Below are 18,227 nucleotides of genomic sequence, written 5' to 3'. Positions count from 1 at the left end.
GAAACATTTAGCAAACCCTTATCTTGCCTTTGGTACACAACTGCATTGTTGGGTAATGAAATAACAAAGAAATTTGCTTTATAGAGGCACTTCCATCTCCCAGAAAGATTGGATTTCTGCTCCACAGACATGCGCCTTCTCACCCTCTCTGTTGTATGGATGTGTGCCTATTCCAACTCCCTGATGCCTTTGGTGGGTTCCTGTGAAGGAATGGAGACTAGGCACATACTGAGCATCAGCAGCACGATGAATGCTTGCTACTTGTACTGCCCCGGAAATTCCAGGTCATGATCTCAGGTCAGGTAGAGCTGTGTGGTTTCTGTGCTATGAGGAAGAGCAGGCAGATCACCAGGCTATGAACGGGTTGGTCTCTGTGTGGACATGGCAGCTCCCCTAGACACACCAGAGATGACCGCTTTGCATCAGCACCATCTGAGCACTGAGTTCACCACGGAGCAGACTCTAAACTACCCATAGCTCCAGGCTGCTGAGTCCAAGTGTGGAGGATGGGAGGGAGGCTAGAGAAGAACTAGGACCACCACCAAATGTCTTCCCAACCCCCTGAAAGTCCCATTATATGTTTTGGTGTGTAGGATACCATCATAATCATTTCTGCTCCTACAGGCCTTCTGGTACCCCAAGATCATAACACTGTAGCAATTAGGCCCTGGAACTGGACCGATGAAGGTCACTCATGAATAGGTACTTGCCAAATTCAAGCGAGCATCATGCTGGCCTCCAGTCCCCATCAAGGCAGGTCACACGCCTCACTCATCTCCTTTTTGAAGAGTCCTATGACCACTGGCTGAGTTATGCTGGTAATAACTGTAGCAGCTGAACGATTTGATTTCCCTCCTTCACTGTCCTCCTCAGCACTTGTCCCCACTCCCCTCCCACACTCACACAGATGTGCACACACTTACACACACATGTACACAACGTATGCACGCATATGTACACTCACAGACACGCACACACACTTTCACACTCTAATACATGCACACACAGATGCATGCACACACATACACACTTCCTCTCTGTAGTACTTGAAGATTGAAAGGAGTTGGGGATTTCAATTCTCCTTAGGGAACAGTCCCTGACATCAACTGTTTCAAAGGGCTTGTGGAGGTCCCTTTAATGGACACTGGTTTGCATAAACTCTTTGCAGTTAGATTTCTTTCTAAACAAATGTCAATTATTTAAATTATCAATAAAACACTAAGGTTTAATTGGACTTAAATCACACTCTGGGGTCCACTGGACAGCTCGGTGTCCCCTCCCCTGTCACTGCAATTGTACAGCTCACTTCAGCCTCCGAATGCTGCTGAGCAGCTCGCCACAGTCAACACCCAGGACAGGGTCTGAGGTTCTGCAAAAATGGCGTGCCAGGTCACATGACAAAGTGGGTACTTAGAGCCCAAAGCCAAGACTTTCTACTCAGGCCAGACAACTGACCAGAGCCCCAGGTCTGCCACCAGTGTCGCGGAGGAGGCTCTAGGAGGTCTGAGTAACCTCTCCCCTGCTCACTCGCCTATGTGGCCAGACAGTGCCTCCCAGAGTAGTTAACAATGACATGAACATGTTAATCTCCCTCCTTGGTTCCGTCAGAAGAACCCAGCCTGGATTTGAAGGTTAAACCTCTAGGAGATAAGCTGGTGAAGGAGGCTTCTTGGTGTTCTTGGAGTTGGTTTGTAGGATACTTTAGAAAACCTTATGGAAGCTGAACCCCTACTCCAAGAATGAGCTCTGGGGGTGCCATAGGTGTCTGTCTATCCTGAAACTACATCAGCACTGAACTGGATGAACCAAAGCCCAGGCCGGAGCCTAAACATCCAAAAAGGTCCATGACTTATGTCCTGTGGACCAGCTAGTGCAGAGGCCAGGGGAGGCCGTTGGCAGCATGATAGCACCCCAGATAAAGCTGTCTTGACACCCTACAGCAGTTATTTAGTTATCCATTGCAATTACTTGTGAGCTTTTAAAAACCCCAGTGTCCAGGCTGTACCCCTGAGCAATCAGATGAGCATCTCTGAGGCACCGGTGCCTGTCAAAGCTCCCTTAGGAGTTCTGGGGCATAGGCAAGGGACCGGATGGCCTAGCGTCAGCACAATTCTCATCCTAATTTATGGTAGCCAGCTGTGTAAGCCAGAAACCTAGATGTCACCCCTGTGGGCCAAGCATGACTAACTCCTCCAGGGCTCACCTTTATATAGAAGCCAGCGTGCCTGCGATTCTCAGGTTATGTGAGGCTATGGCCCTGTATGACCTGCCGCCTAGGATTTCCTTCCTGCCCTCCATCCCTCTTCCTTGCCCCCCTCAAACCTTCCCATCACTCCACTGGGCAATTCCAATTGTCTTCTGGTTGCTTCTTCCATGTCTCCAGTGCCTGCTCTGGGTCAGGTGACCTAAATGACAAGTCTATTCCTGTCATTTGTCTGCTTAAACTCATTAATGGATCTCTATTGCCTTCCAAATAATATGTGGATTCCCCCCTCCACAGTTCAGCAATGAAGACCCCACTCTCTCCAAGGGCTTCACCTCCCGCCTCCTACTCTCTGATGCCACGTGTTATCCCTCTGTTCTCCCCTTTGCTTCCAGGCAAACACAGCCTTTGAGTTCCAGCTCAAAAGCAACACCTCTGGATAGCTTTTCAGACCCTGCTGGGCCTGCAGGGTTTCTTCTGCCTCCGGGCCACCCCTCCCTTGCAGTTTCTCAGGGCTCTGCCATTATGTCTCTACATCTCCCTCTTCCGCCTCTACCCGCTCTCCAGGGCCAGACGACCTTCATTTGCAGACCATGGGAAACCAAATGAAAAGCGACTGCCAGGTGCTCAGGGCAGGCACCCTGGATCTACCACTTCACATTGATTGTGAACCTCTGCACTGACTCCCCAGGTCCTGACCTGTCAGCTTCGGCTTTGTTGCCTACGGATGCCAATTAGAAGTCAGTCTCTGGGCTGTCCACTGTGAGCATGGATTGCTGACTCTGGGAACTTGGCATGCCTCCCTTCAGCCTGGCATGCAGGGACATGACCCATGGTCCCTTTACAGGAAAAGCAACGCTATACCATCTTGTGCATGTTCCTTGAGGCCTCACCTTTACAATGTGAATGCCGAGCACCATGCCGTAGTGACTTTTCTCATCACTGTGATCATAGACCTGGCAGAAGCAACTTAAGGGAAGAAGGGGTGTGTGCGGCTCCTGATCCCTTACCAGAGGGCATCCTGGTGGGGGAGGCAGGGCAGAGGACATGGAGGCTGGAGCTATGGCTCCCACCATCTTTTTTTTTTTAGTTATTTATTTATTATACAATATTCTTTCTGTGTGTATGCCTGAAGGCCAGAAGAGGGCACCAGACCTAATTACAGATGGTTGTGAGCCACCATGTGGTTGCTGGGAATTGAACTCAGGACCTTTGGAAGAGCAGGCAATGTTTTTAACTGCTGAGCCATCTCTCCAGCCCCCGGCTCCTCCCATCTTGATGGACCAGGAAACAGATGGGGCCAGGATCAAGACTATGCTATAGCTGTCCAGGCCCAGGTGACTTACAGCTACTGGCTAGGCTCCATATCCTCAGGGTTCCACAACCTCCCAAAACAGTGCCACCAATGAGCCATTAAGTGTTTAAAACCCATGAGCCTATGGGAGACGCGTCACCTTCACCCCATGGTATACATAGACTAGACCTGACCTTTAGAGATATTCATTAAATGTTTATCAGATGCATTGCAGGTTGGCTTCGGGAAGGTATGCATTAATGGATACATGGCACTTCCTTTCAACTCCCCCTGAGTTCCTGTGAACCCCTCCTTTCCAATGGGCAGATCCCTTATACACTTAGATATTTCCTCTGGCACAACAGTCACTGAGAGTATGGACCAGGTTGGAACAAGGACACCAGAAGGTCAAACTAGCTTATCAAGGAGATCTCCCCCTCCCTAACTGATTGCTGCTGCAAAAACTCACACCAAACAGTTCAGCACTGATTAACGCCCGAGTTCTAACTAGACTGTTTGCATCCATCATCATCCTTCCCTGGAGTCAGAGATTATGCTTGTCTAATGCCCCAAGCTCCCAGCTCAGTGCTAGTAGCCAATACGTGCCCAGCAGATGCTAGACTGTTAAGACAGCCCCTGGCCATGCCAATGGAAGCTCTCTCCTCCTTGAAGAAGAATGGCTGTCCTTCCTCTGTAATGGTCGGTCTCGGTGAGATGGCTTGGCATCTGTTTCTCAATCTGGGATAGCTGTTCTGGATCAAGGAGTCCCATTAAAAAGCCTCTCAGAGCACTTAGGGAATTATGCTTGGGGAGCCTTGCTTGGCAGCAGATAATAAATCAATCACAGTTCAATGAAAATGCCGAGGTAGACGAGGATCTCTCAGGCCAAGCTAAGAAAGGAGCCAGAGACACCATTTTCCCTGAGGCCCAAACTCTGGACCTCTACTGTGGACTTTGGTTTTGTACTTAGAGTGATTCACTGGTCTTGTTTGCCCTGTAGAAAGTTCTGCATCTTGGCAAAGCCCTCAGTCCCAGCTGACAGGGAGAGGGGCACTCCAGCCTGGTGCCCCCTTTTCCTTTCCTTGTCAGCTCCTCAACACAATGCATGAGGCCTGTGTGCACCTCCATGTGAGAGTGCTCTGCACCCCACTTCCACGAGTCCTTCCAGGGGTAGCTTTGATAGTAGGGTTTTAGTTCATGACCAGGAAAAAACCAGGGGCTCCTGCAATTGACTCTCAGGTATCCTGCTATTTGCACTGCCCAGCCCCCAGTTTCTACACATAGAAAAAACACAGGAAGGAAAGAAAAGCAAATGTACCTGAAGGAGGGAAACATTGGCAAGGCTGAGTCTGAAGAGGTAGTTCCTGTGAAAACAGAACAGAAATTACAAGTCACTCTGGCTCTGTAGGGAGGAAGGTGGGAGGCAACCTCCCAGCCTGGGTCTTATGGGGTGCTGGGAATATGTCCTCTGCAGGACCTAGGGTGAGCCAACCTCAAGAAAGAACTTCACCTTGATTAGTTCAATGAACCTTCACCCAGCTGGGCAGTAGCTATAAGAAATTCCATTTTACGGGAGGCAGGTTGTGTAATGGCCCAAGTCCCAGAAATGGTAAATCAAAGAGCTGGGAGTTACCTGCAGACTTCATGGTGTATCTGTTCCTGACCCAGGAAGGAATTGCCTGAAGCCACTGTTGAATGGAACTAATGGGATTCCATTGTTTTGAACTAAGTTCTCATAAGGGGCCCCAGCTGACCAGACTGAGAAATCAAAATGGAGTCACCCATGCTCATGTCAAATGCTCATCACTAAAGCAAAACTGGCCTTCTGAGAAATTAGACAAAAAGAAGAGCCACATTCCCAGTCAGGCTAGTTTCCATTGCCATGACAGTGAAGTGCTTGCTCTCTCTGCCTGAGGTTAACGACAGTTCGTCTTCTATTGCTGTGCCCACTTTACAGGGAAGGTAATTGGGAAGTGACTGGTCTACTTTCTGCTGTTTTCACTCCCCTTCCTCCATCCACCCATTCCCTTCTCTGCCTATAAAGCCAACCTCTTTGGCCATGTCCATCTGATTCTAGAATCAAGATACAGTTAGTTATTATCTGCCAACTAAACGGCTGTGTTTAGTTTGTGACCTCATGGAGCCTGTTTCTGTTCACCTGAAACCTCAAGACCTTTTGCAGGGCTGCAGATGGGCCTCCCACAGAGGTCCTAGGGCCCTGTGTGCAGCCTCATCTCTAGCCAATGACTCTGGATTTGCCTTTTCCACAGGCTCTCCCTGGACCCATCCAGCACAGCATTGCCAGCCTCTACACCACTCTCACATAACAGCCGGTGGCTCACGAGCCTTTACTGTGATGATAATGATGATGATGGTTGTGGTGGTGATGATGGTGATGATGATGGTGGTGGTGGTGATGCCAATGCCATTGAGAATTCAGCATCACCACTGATCCTGTTGTGTTTGAACTCTGCAGCCAGATGGCCAAGACTAAGAATTTGAGTGACGAGGGTGGTGGGGACACCCACTGGGTCAGAGTGTATCAGCACAAAGAGTTGAGGCTTTGAGAATATACCCTATGGCAGAAAGAGGTAGGATTCCAAGCTTCACTGTTTACTAGGGCCTGGTGGGCCTCCATGTCTATGTCTGTAAAATGGAGAACTAGTTCATGCCCGACTTCTTCATGGTCCCGTGGAGACACATTAAAATGTTTTATTGATGACAAGCAGATGTAGCATGGTTTTTCCCAAAGAACGTTCTTTCCTTTTTTTCTATCTGCCTTTGGCCATCTCCCTTCGGGTTCCTGAACTTTTTAGGAATAATTAATCTAGGAACTTCTGGCCACCTCAGCTGTACTGAAAAGAAATGAAGAGACTGGGCCAGAAAGAGAAGGAGGGGCCCTGCTGAAGGAAGGCAGGGATGGGAATGGGACACTTGAGGCTGGAAGATTTTTCTCCATGATTTGGCTGCTTCTCCACTGGCCTAGGGTGGGGTGGCCTTGTCCATGACCTTGGCTCCAAGCCTCCGCTGTCCTCTCCCAGCCCCCTCTCCAGGTCCTTGGCAGCGCTTCCTGGCCTTCACACTCCTGGCCCAGGGACAGATGGGCTCCAGCTTGTGGCTCTGCCCCAGCTGTGTGCTCAGGTAATGCAGGCATCTGCACACAGCTTTAACAGATTACGGGGAACCTCGCATCACTCAATTCATTTTTATCCCATCAAAAATCATTCATCAGAACAGTTCAGTCAGCTCTTAGGGGAGCCGGGAGACACAAGCAGGAAACTGCTGTATCCCGCCCAGCTCCCGATCCCATGGGGAATAGGCGGGCTATAAATGGATAAAAACATTTCTCCAGCCTGAATTCTGGAGGGCCAAGGGTGTTGAGGAGAGAGAGCGGAGAATCAGACAGAGGGGGAAAAAGCACTCAGAAAAAAAAGGGTGGAGCATGAGAGAGGGTCCAGGATTCAGGACGGTGGCTCTAGGGGCAGAAGGGACCAGTCCAGGACGGAATGTCACCCTCTACATCCAAAGGCAGAGCTAGGAAAGGCCCAGGAGAAGCTGTGCCTCTAGCTATATGAAGGAAACGTGTAGACAGAAAACATAACCACCCCTTCCATGGGAGACCCCAAGCGCGACAGTGTGGCCACAGGCAGGTGGCGACCTCTCTGTCGCTGTTTCTCCATCTACAAACTGGGGAGTGATGACAGTAGAGCCCGGATTATTTTCTGCATGTGAGGTTTACTACACATACTAGATTATCTGCTGCGTGATGTCCTACATGTGTCCTCTGATTTATCACACAGATGCTACATAAAATCATGCATGTGGCTGCCCTAAAACAAACACTCTTCCCAAAACGCCTTTTTGAGGTTCAGAGCGAAGTCTTGGAATAGGGTGTATACAACAAAATGTATGTTTCTTGGTTTGTTTTAGTAGTTATCATATTTTAATTTATTGTGTATGTGTGTGAACGTGTATGGGTATGCATATGAGGGAGCATGTAGGTCCTGGGGATCGAACTCAGATCGTCGGGTTTGGCAGCAAGCTCCTTTACTTGCTGAGCCATTTCACTAGCCCTATTCATTTGCTTTGCTTTCTAATTTTTGGAGACAAGGCCTCACCATGTAGCCTGGGTTTGTCTTGAACTCAAGGTGATCCTCCTGCCTCAGCCTCCCTAATGCTAGGATTATTGATGTGAGTCGACATACTCAGCTAGAAGTGTTGGCTGTTAAAACCTTAGTCAGAAGAAAGGATGACATGAACACTAGTTTCTAGATTACATTTCTGTAATACGTAAATATTATGTATATGTGCATATATATTCATTCACACACACATACATATATATGAAGCTGACACTAGTGAGGCCTGGGAGCTAGGATGTGAGATAGCTCTGCTCATGAGTGGGCAACCTTCTCAAAATAGAAAGCAGAACAAGTACTATCTTTACTGGGAAAGAAAGCCCATACTCTGGTCTGTCTGCATCTGTACAGACCACCTCTCAGAGCATGCTGGGAGCACCTGGAGAGGCCTGCTTGTGGGGGCGGAGTGTGGCTTGGTTCTTACTGATTATTCTTTTGTGCTGGCATGTTACACTGTAACAATATGATAAATTAATACTTCATTCAGAGCATTTTTAAATGCTCTCAGATCCAGCATTCAGGGAGGTTGGCCAAAAAAGAGAAAACTGAGACTCCAAAGTCGAATTCTCCCAGATTAAGGACCCAGCTCAGCTGACTGCAGACCAGAGCTTTGAAGGTGACTCATCTTCTTTTCAAACAGCAAACAAAAGGGGGAGAACCAAAGGGCAGGTGCGACCAGCTCCATAGTGTCACCTGGAAAAATCCTTCTCACCAGCACAAGCTGAGCCAGAATGTCATGCTAATACAGAACCATAGCCCTGGAGTTAGGAGACCTGGTTCTACCCCCAAGCTTCTTGTGTCTTCCTGTGTGTGGTGCTGGGTCAGACCATTTCAAAGCTTGTTGAAACAAGGTTGGGACCTAGTCCTAGAGTTTCTGGGCCATGAGACTGGGGAAGACTCGATTATTACCTTTCAGCAAGTTCCCAGGGGCTATGAGTGAAGCTGGCCCAGGGACACCCTGCTTTGTCTCTAAGCTCCTTGGTTCCAAAGCTGGCAATGAATGATTCGTGATAGTTAGCTCCTCCCACTCTGCCTGGAAGCCTGTAAGATGGGGTTTTCCTTCTGAATCTGGATCTGGACAGTGGGGGCAAAGATGGGCCAACAACAGAAATGAAGCCCTTTATAAAAGAAGCATAGGACCTACGACAGCACCCTAGGTGCAGGCAGCCGTTTGGCCAGCAGGGGGCTCCTGGGTACCTCTAACCGGGCTGATCCTGGCATCAGGGCTGCCGTCCTTGTTCTTACTACCCCAACAACTTTTGATGAATGAATCTAGCTGAGATGGCGAGGTCGAGGGTTGCTCCCTTCCCCCCAGCTCTCACAACTTCCCTACATGATAGACAGTTGTTAACGCAGACAAGGCCTGGCACGGAGGACAGGGACTTGGGAGAACAATGTGTTCACAGCGCACTCATCCCAAAAATGTCCCCTCTACCCCATTCCAAGTGCTCCTATTCTCTCCCCCATCTCCTGAACCCCATTACCTAGCTCCCACGATGAGCTGGTTCCTGGAGGGGTCAAGGGCAAGCTGGGAGAAATCCCGGACTCCAGGGTAGGTGAAGTTGGAGACCCACGGCTTCAAATCTGGTAAGAGAGACCTTCTGTTACTGTTGGGAGCTTCCAGCTTCACCAGTATCAACCCAGAGATCAGTGGCAGCTGGGGTGGAGTAGGGTCGCAGCCCCCAGTAGACCCTGAATGGTCACCTCAACACACATCGGTTTGCTCTTCCTCTGGGTTCCAGGTACCACTTCCTTCTTTGGCTTCTCTGACCCCAGACCTCACCCCAGTGCAGGCCACTGACCATTTTGCTTAGACTGCTGCCAACAGCCTCCAGACCTGCCTCCCATACCTGTCCCTCTGGTTTACTTCTCACAGGGCAACTAGAGTTGTATTTCCACGTAGCTACACCAGTCTCAGGGTTCAGATCCCTTCCCAGCAACCCCAAACTTGTCTCAACTCCTATAACCTTGGGTTCTGGCCCCACTGACTTCCCCAGCTAACTGCTCGGCAGTCATTATTTACTTATTGAATGACCAGTTGACATTTGCTCAAACCCTTCACCCCACCCACGCTAACTTAAAACATTTCATACTTACAATCTGTTCCATAGGGCCACAGACCTTTGACCTCTGTGGTTCCTTTAATAATACAGTTAGCTATGCCAGCCCCATCCCCACCTCTCCCAAGACTTCCCCGACCCCACCCAATAGGATTGAAGAGACCCTACAGGTGATGGAGGAGGGTCATCTTTCTATCTGTTGATTTCATTGGTTAAGCAATAAAGAAACTGCTTGACCCTCATAGGTTAAAACATAGGTGGGTGGAGTAAACAGAACAGAAGGCTGGGAGAAAGAAGCTGAGTCAAAGAGTCGCCATGATTCTCCCACTCCAGGCAGACGCAGGTTAAGATCATTCCTGGTAAGCCAGCTCATGGGCTACAGCAGATTATAAGAAATGGGCTAGTCCAGGTGCGAGAGTTAGCCGAGAAAAGGCTAGATATAATGAGCCAAGCGGTGTTTAAAAGAATATAGTTTCCATGTAATTATTTCAGGTAAAGCTAGCCATGCAGGCGGCCGGGTGCCGGGGGACGCAGCCCCGCCGCTCCTACTACTACATACAGGCTTCTGCTACCTGACATCATTATTCCATGGCAGTGTGTCTTCAGCCTGGCAAACCAGTTTGCCCCGGCTCCAGGTAAGACCTTGCTGCTAGAACCATCTGGCCCCACCCTTATTACAGGGTTTGAATACGTGACTGACTACCCCTCAACTCCTCCCTAGAAAGAGGAGCAGGCTTTCTGATAAGATACCACGGAGGTAGAAGGAGCAGAAGCTGGATGGTCAGTGTCTACCTCCTCCTTTGAGAGTGTTTAGTCAAAGCCAAAGCCTTTCATGGGGATTGGGTGGGCAAAGAACAGGCATCACGGTCTAACTGATGGGTAGAAGCTCATTGAGTTTTCCTCAGTCCCTCTCCTGGACACACTTCTCCCAGGTCGACCCAAAACACTGGAACTACTCTTGCCCAACCAGCACTGGGGAGAGGGGAGGATGCCGAGAGGGAAGCCCTGTGCTTTCTCTCCACTGTGAGCAGCTGTCACACGACGCCCAGAACCCAGTGTGTGTGTGTGTGTGTGTGTGTGTGTGTGTGGCATGATCCAAGGGATATAAATCATTGCTCATTATCCCTCCACTACAGAGTAAAAACGGCCCTTCATTTCTGCACGACAGGCAAACACTTAATCACTCCCGGGAGAGCTGGAGGTTTTACGAGTTGGATGTTTTTCAGAAAACTGCGATATGCGCGATAAAAAAAGGGGGGGGGGGAATCCTGCAACAAAATGAAGCGAACCCTTTAAGCCCCAGCAGGTGGCTGTGTGTTGGCAAGAATCGTCGTCATACAGTCTCACGGCATCTGGGCAACGCAAGGAGTGGAGTCTGAAGTCTAGCGGGCTCGTTTTCAGCTGACCCAGGGCCACAGGGAGTGCGCATCTCCTCCAGGAGGACCTCTGTGATTAGTCTGTCTCCACATCTCCTCCAGGAAGACCTCCTTGATTGATTGGTCTGTCTCCACATCCTCTTCAGGCTCCGGGTTCGAGCCACACTGCATTTTAAGGTCACTCTGCAGGAGTGCGTCTCCCCAGACCAGGTGGCCCCTAATAGTAGCAAACAGGTTGTCCTTTAACTCCTCACTTCTCCATGGGCAGGGGCACTTCAGGTGAAGGCAGCAAAATAGAAGGGAGTTGGGCTGACTGGCCTGTCGAAGACACTGCCTGAGGACTCAGCTGGGTCTCCTTTCGGGTCTGTTCTCAGTGGGGAGAGGTAAGAGAAAACAGTCTAGGCTTCTAAGACACTGAGGATGTGACGGTGGGGGCCTCTTTCAGTTTGTGTCCCTCTCCCCCAGCCCTGAAGGAACTCACACAGTCAAGTTGAGGGGAACCGGGCTGGGCGCGGTGCCGTGATCCTGGGGAGGCCTTAGAAAGAGAGCCAGCCTCCTCTTATTAAACAGGCAAAGGGGACCAGACAGAAGGCTTTAAAACACCAAGCACGTTCTGAGCTCCATGTGCAGCGGAGGCTTTGGACGGCGACTTTAAGAGAAAAATGACATTCTCCATGACGCGCCTGTGATTTTAATTATAGTCAATTCAATTACCCACTTTGTGGATTAACCACTGCCAGTGTTAACTCCAGGCTGGCTTCTCCCTGCCATCTAGAAAGGACATGCTGTGGCAAACGGAATAATACGCAGGCCAAAGAGAAACCCAGGTGGGCCTCCTTAAAAGGAACCCACAGAAGGAAATTGAACCATATAAAACAAAAAGCCTCCAGTCGGCTCCTGCAACTGCCCAATGCTTGTGGATGCTCGGGGGTTATTCACAGATCTGTCAGGTGTCTGGGGATTGGAAAAGGCAGCTCACAGCTGCAAGGTGGGAGGCCCGTGGCTCACTCAGACACGCAGTATGAAGTCTGGGGTCTTGGAAGTGGCTGAGACAACTTCCCTGGAGCAACTCCTGACCCATGGGACCTACTGTGTACTTGGAATACCACGGATGTGAGGAAACCCAGGAACCACAACTGCTAAGGGTTCATCTGGGTTGGTGGAACAGAGGCACTGACCTTTGAGGAATAATAGAAAATTACTGAGCACCAAGGGAAAACATGTGCTCGCCTCTGAGGCCCCATAGCAACTGTTCATGGCCTGGCACCAAGCAGGGTCATTAAAATATAGTGTGCCTCCCATGCCCGAGTCCCTGGCCCCAGTCCCCAGAAAACATACATACAAATACTCACAAGCACGTGCATACACACACACACACACACACACACACACACACACACACTCACACACTAATTTTGTGAATGGATGTGACAACCCAAAGCTGTTAGGATAGTGGCGATATTGCCGAGTCCCTCATTCTGTAAGAAGGTGGGGTGGACAGTCAGGTGCATTCAATTCCCACACAGTGATTAAAATTGCTCACTGGAAACTCAGGAACTCAGAACACAACTCCACTTTTCCTATCTCCTCTTCAGCCCAGTGCCCCATACAGACCAGCTGACAAGGGGGAGGAGTGAGACCCTTCTGGGTCAGCTGGACCCCTATCATCCGAGCAAAGTCCCTGACAGGAAATGTTACATTAAGAGTTGTCACAGGCATCTCCTGGCATGACGACAGCCCTAGGAACATGAATCCCTTCAGTCCCTGCAGCCTCACGTGGTCCTTCCTTCCCTTCAGAGCCACCAGGAGCCATCAGAAGTCTGAGGGTGTGCACACAGTTTGTACACTGAAGACATTGCTAATTTACTATAATCCACTTAAGCCTTCAAAGCCAGGATCCCAGCTCAAACAAGTCAGCGTGGAAGAGACAGCTGGAAGTTTTCCTCTTCGAGAAGGGAGTCAGCACACAGCTGGGAGCCTGTACATCTAGAACGCCCCAGCCTCTCCTCCCGTCCACGAGCCCCATCCTACCCGTCAAACCCCATCCCAGCTGTGGACTCAGGGGCTCAAGTTCCCCTCCAGTTTCCATACTGCTTCCTCCACATGACAGGCCAGGTCTTGCGAGGCGGAGTGTCTGGTGGCTTTTCAGCAGTAGTGACATCAGGTGATTGGCCTTGAGGCCTGGCTCTGACAAGTCCCGTCAGTACCCAAGCCTGGCTCTTCCTGCCCACCCTACCCCATAAGTGTTAGTATAAGGAAGGATCAAGCCACTGTCAGTCAGTATTAAGAACCGGGGGGCCCTGTCATCTCATCTGCAGATCCCAGTGTGAGCCCACGTAGGCAGTTCCCAGAGTATGACTGTGACCAGGGCTTACCAGGTCATGTGAGATCATCCGGGCCTCTCTGGGATTGGTGTTTTATTTTCTGGTTATCATCAAGTTTAACTGTCCTAATTTTAGAAATTTCGGAGAACTTGTGGACCCCATGGAATACATCCAGGGATGTGCACATCCAAGATTGGGAAACCCTTTAGTAGGACACTCCCACGGTCTCCCTTGACAAGCGAAGGAGTTATGAGTCACCAGGGCCCCTTCTGCAGGGTGTTCCCAGGACTCCAACGACAGGCATCCCTGCAGCCAGCTTAGAGCAAGAAGGAGGCCCCCTGAAATTTTCTAGGCTCTTCCTCATGAGTGAGTCATCTTTCTCCTGCCCTCAGAGAAGCCAGGAAAAGGCGCCTGTCCTCTGAGAATCTCCCAAGCTGAGACCACCAAGCAAATCTGAGTCACTCCCACTAGGACATCCATTAACTTCATAATCCATCCAAAGAGCTCACTGAAAGCCAATAACTGCTCTGGGGTAGGCGTGGGTGAAAGACCCGAGTAAATCATCTATGTTATCTGGAGACATCAGAGCTCTCCAGCCCACTGCTGCCTGGCCTTAAGACAGCTTTCCGAAGAAGGGTCTCAGGACCTACAGGAAGGGCTTCAGACAACCTGGAAGGCACTCCCAAGGACTGACCCAAGTCCTCCAGGACAGTGGGGGCGTTCTCACCTTCAAAGGCCACGATGGGGTGCTCCTTCTGGGCACACAGCTGCTGTTCACTGTTGAGTTCACTGGAGATATCCTGGGAGCTGGAGAGGTGAGACACCAGCAAGGCGAGGCTGGGCAGCAACAGCGAGACAGCCAGGGGTCCTGGGACAACCATGGTGGGCCCCTCTGCCACCTTAGCTCCTGGAGGCCGGCCAGGGGAAAGACCTGCAGGGAAAAACTCAGTCTCATCAAGTGCTCCTTCCATCAATGCCTGCTTCTCTCTGTTTCCTCAGGGTTGTCAACGGCTCCAGAGGGTTTTTTAAAAATACATTTATATTGTATTTATGTTACTCTGCTCTAATAATGCAAAGTTATAGATCATATCTTGAAAGCTAATTTCCCTTGTAATGGTATTCTGGACAAAACTGACAAATTATAGAACCTTTTCTGTTATGATTCTAAACGCTTTAAAATTAGCTTTAATGATAAAGGTGGGATCCATTTAATAAATGGACCTGGGGCCAGTGGGTAATCATGTGGATAAAGAAAAGCTCAGGTTCAAGTCCAATTTTTTTTATAATTTATTTTATGTGCATTGGTGTGAAGGTGTCAGATCCTCTGGAACTTGAGTTATAGACAGTTGTGAGCCTCCATGTGGGTGCTGGGAATTGAAGCCAGGTCTTCTGGAAGCGCAGCCAATGCTTTTAAATGCTGAGCCATCTCTCCAGCCTCTCAAGTCCAATTCTGACCTCACATTTTATATCAGGAAAATTTCAAATTGAGTTCAAGATTTGAGTGTTAAGGGTAAAGTCATGAAAATACTAGAAGAAAATTTGAACAGATTCCTTTGGACCTTGGAGTGAAAACCTACAACAAAATCCAGATATCATCAGAGAAAATCTTGACAAACTTGAAGTCACTGAAAGTGCAAGCATCTGCAGGGGAGTGTAATCCCCTTGCCACTAAAGATAACGTCAAAAGGCTGATGACAGAAGGCACTCATGGTGGTCACATCTGCAATCTCAGGAGGCTGAGGCAGGAAGATTGAAGATCTGTGGCTAGCCTGGGCTACATAGTGAGATCTTATCTCTTAAAGGGTGGGGATAGCTCAGTCTGTAAAGTGCCTGCAGACCTGAGATGGATTCAAGGACCCCAAATAAGAAAGGCTGAAGGCTTGTATTCCTCATGCCGGGACGTCAGAGACAGGCCGATCCCTGGGGCTTGCTGGATAATAGATATAATCTACATGGGAAGATGTAGGACAAATAAAACACTTTGTCAAAAAGACACCAAGGTCAGTCTGTGGCCTCTACACACATACATGGACATGAGTGCTCGTGCACACACATGAACACACACAAGGCAACCGACAAACTTTTGAAAAAATATCTGTGATTCTGATAACAGACAAGGAGGTAATATTCCCAAATATGCAAAGAACGCCTAGGAATCTAGAAGAGAATGATCAGCAGTCCCGTAGAAAAATGGGTAAAGGACATAAATCCAAATAGGGCTTAAAATCTGAATAACACTCTTTCTCACACCCCCAAACCAATGCAAATTAACACTCAGCCTGGCATAGATAGCACTTCTCCCCGGTCAGCAGAGATTCAAGCCAGACAGCTCTTCCTCCTCAAGAGGCTGTGAGGAAACAAAGCACCCTAACCTATTCTACCTGGTGCATGTCAAATGGCACAACCCCTCTGGAGGGGAACCTGGGTAACTGGTAAAAGAGCCCCACATTTGCCCTGACCCACTAGCCTAATACAGGACTAGGCTCGTGGTCCTCAAAGCGTTGAGTCTCACACAGCAATAACTCCATAGTAAGACAGATGCAGACATTTAGAAGTTAGTGTTTAAAATCCCAAATGGCAATGGGAGTAATTTTTATGGACGTCAACTCTAATAATCGAATGTCTGCCTCTGGGAGTGTGGCTCAGTGGTAGAGTTATGGCATTCACATGCGAGGCCCTAGCCAACCATCCCGGCGCCATAAAACAAAGAGAAAAGACAAAGACATTTAGGCTTGTATTTTGCATGTTGCTTTTCAATTCATTTCTCTAGTAATTTACTGTTATTGAATTGTAGGTAAGCATCCATCTGCAACAGATTGTAAATTGAGAAGTCAAACCTGCTCCCTCGCAACACATAGCTGAGGAGCGAAAATAGACCACAGAGGCATCTGTATGAGCACAAAGTACAAGATAGTCCTCCGTGGCATTCTCAGAAACAACAAAAGGACAAAAAAAAAACAACAGCAGAAGAAAAACAACAACAAACAAGCAAATAGTTAGAAATAGGCACTTTTAAAACAAGTTGTTTGTGTGTCTGCGGTGGAGTACTATGAAGCTGTGGAAAAGAGTGAAATGAATTAGCTTGGACCGCTGACCAGGAAGGCAGTGGCTTAGCATCACCTCCCCTGGACCAACCTAGGTGAGGGATCCTGAAGGTAACTGTCTGAGCAGGTGGATGTTGGAGGAGAGGGGTTCCTAGGACTCCTTCTACCCTGGGACCTTTGCTCCCAGCCCAGGTAGGATGATATTCTTCCTGACTATTTGCAGACACTGATGAACAGAGTACATCATGGCTGAACTGTTGCACGACTGGAGGGAAGCAACAAAGACCCAGGAGGTGCCTGCTGGCACTGCCGGTTCCATACCCCAGGGAGAACTGGCTTCATAGCTCTTCCGGATCCCTTCCCCCTCTGGCACACAGATGCACTTTCTTAGCTTCCAGCAGAGACCCTGGGGGAGGGAGGAAGTTCTTCATCTTTCCTCCTGCAGTCACAAGACCATTCTCCTCAGTGCTAAACTAGGTGGGTTTCCTAGGTGTTCAGTTCAGGGCTGTTCCATCACTGGTGCCTGCTGTACCCATCCCCACACTGGTCCTCACTCAGCCCTTCCAACAGGTCACATAGTCTAGGAACAGTTATCAATGTGTAGGGCCCACTCCCAGGAAGCAAAATGCCAGGGTCAAATACCAGTGATTGGAGGGAAAAAAAAACTTAGCCCCTCTCTGCCTTGGTTTCCCCAGATTGGGGATGGCGGTGACGATATCAGCTTTACCAGCACTGTGAGGATTAGCAAGGATTAGCGAGTCAGCATTCTCAAAGGCCTGGCTGCAACAGAGCCAACAGTAAACCAGCATGATGCGCTGTGTCTGGAGGCAGGGCAGCACGGAGAACCCTTTCTGCCCTCTGACACTGTCGCGATACCCACGGCTGTCACCTCCAAATCTACTCTCTCTTCCTCCCTGCCACCCCTCCTCTCTCTCCGTGAACACTGGGCACTGCAGGGACTCCATCCAGGGCACCCCATTGCCAAGTGAGTCTGGCCAAGGCACAAGAAGGAGAAGGCAGTGGATGTGTCTGCAACCTCCCTTCCCTCCTTCTCACCCACTCCTGCCACCCAGGTCAGGGCTCCCGCCCTGTTCCTCTGCCTCTGGGTTTCTAAACCATGGCTGCCCTCTCCCCTCAGAACCAAAGGGGCACCACAGCCTTGGTTATGGGTCTACCCCCGGCTCCCTAAACCTCTTCCCACACCTCTGCAAGCAGTGGCTTGGCTAAGATGCCATCCCTTTCCCCTGCTGGATGGTGCCACCTGTTTTCTGGGCGTGAGGGGGCTGCTAACTAGGGATACCCAGTTCTCAGCCCACATGCGTTTCCTCCCATCAACTCGTAAGGCTGTCTAAGACAGCGTGACCAGACCCATCCTAATCCCACTGTTAGGGTTTGAATGTGAAATCCTGCCTCCTGTCTGGCTCTCTGTTCCCTCATGAACCATGTGGTCCTCACCCTAACCACAGCTGCTCGTGCAAAAGCAGCCATGTGATCCAAACAGACCAATAAGGAACTCTCCTATAGCAATTTGGTAACTGGGTCAAGTCAGTCTTGACAGAGGAACCTGAAATGTGGTCCTGAAAGTGTGGCCACCTTCTGCCTCACTTGTAGGTGAGCACAGTCTGAAGACACTACAGTGACAGGAGACGCAGACAGTAGAGACTCATGGAGATGCCAGCAGCCTCCCAGTGCCCGGTTCTAGCCCCTTCCTGAGACCTGATGACATTCTACTTTCATGACCCACCCCTTGCTATACCCCAGTTTTAAAGATTTATTTTTATGTGAGG

At 49.6% G+C, this 18,227-nt stretch overlaps 1 protein-coding gene across 1 annotated transcript in view; it reads right to left on the bottom strand.

Moving 5' to 3' along the window:
- The window catches only part of Sema5b (semaphorin 5B), a 117,666-nt gene that overhangs the window by 24,708 nt on the left and 74,731 nt on the right, over nt 1-18,227 (bottom strand). Inside the window, exons 2-4 of the mRNA XM_041673020.1 lie at nt 14,124-14,327; nt 9,121-9,220; nt 4,816-4,861 (exon numbers count right to left, since the gene is read on the bottom strand). Of these exons, the coding sequence (XP_041528954.1) occupies nt 4,816-4,861; nt 9,121-9,220; nt 14,124-14,277 (300 nt within the window). The 5' untranslated portion in view covers nt 14,278-14,327. The remainder of the gene's footprint in view (nt 1-4,815; nt 4,862-9,120; nt 9,221-14,123; nt 14,328-18,227) is intronic.

The sequence above is a fragment of the Microtus oregoni genome, unplaced genomic scaffold (genome assembly GCF_018167655.1).
Source record: "Microtus oregoni isolate MIOR12 unplaced genomic scaffold, Mior012 000023F_ref0000262, whole genome shotgun sequence".
In the NCBI taxonomy this organism is placed as follows: Eukaryota; Metazoa; Chordata; class Mammalia; order Rodentia; family Cricetidae; genus Microtus; species Microtus oregoni.
The sequence above is the reverse complement of the archived record's forward strand: the minus strand, read 5'-3'. Positions and strand labels throughout refer to the sequence as shown.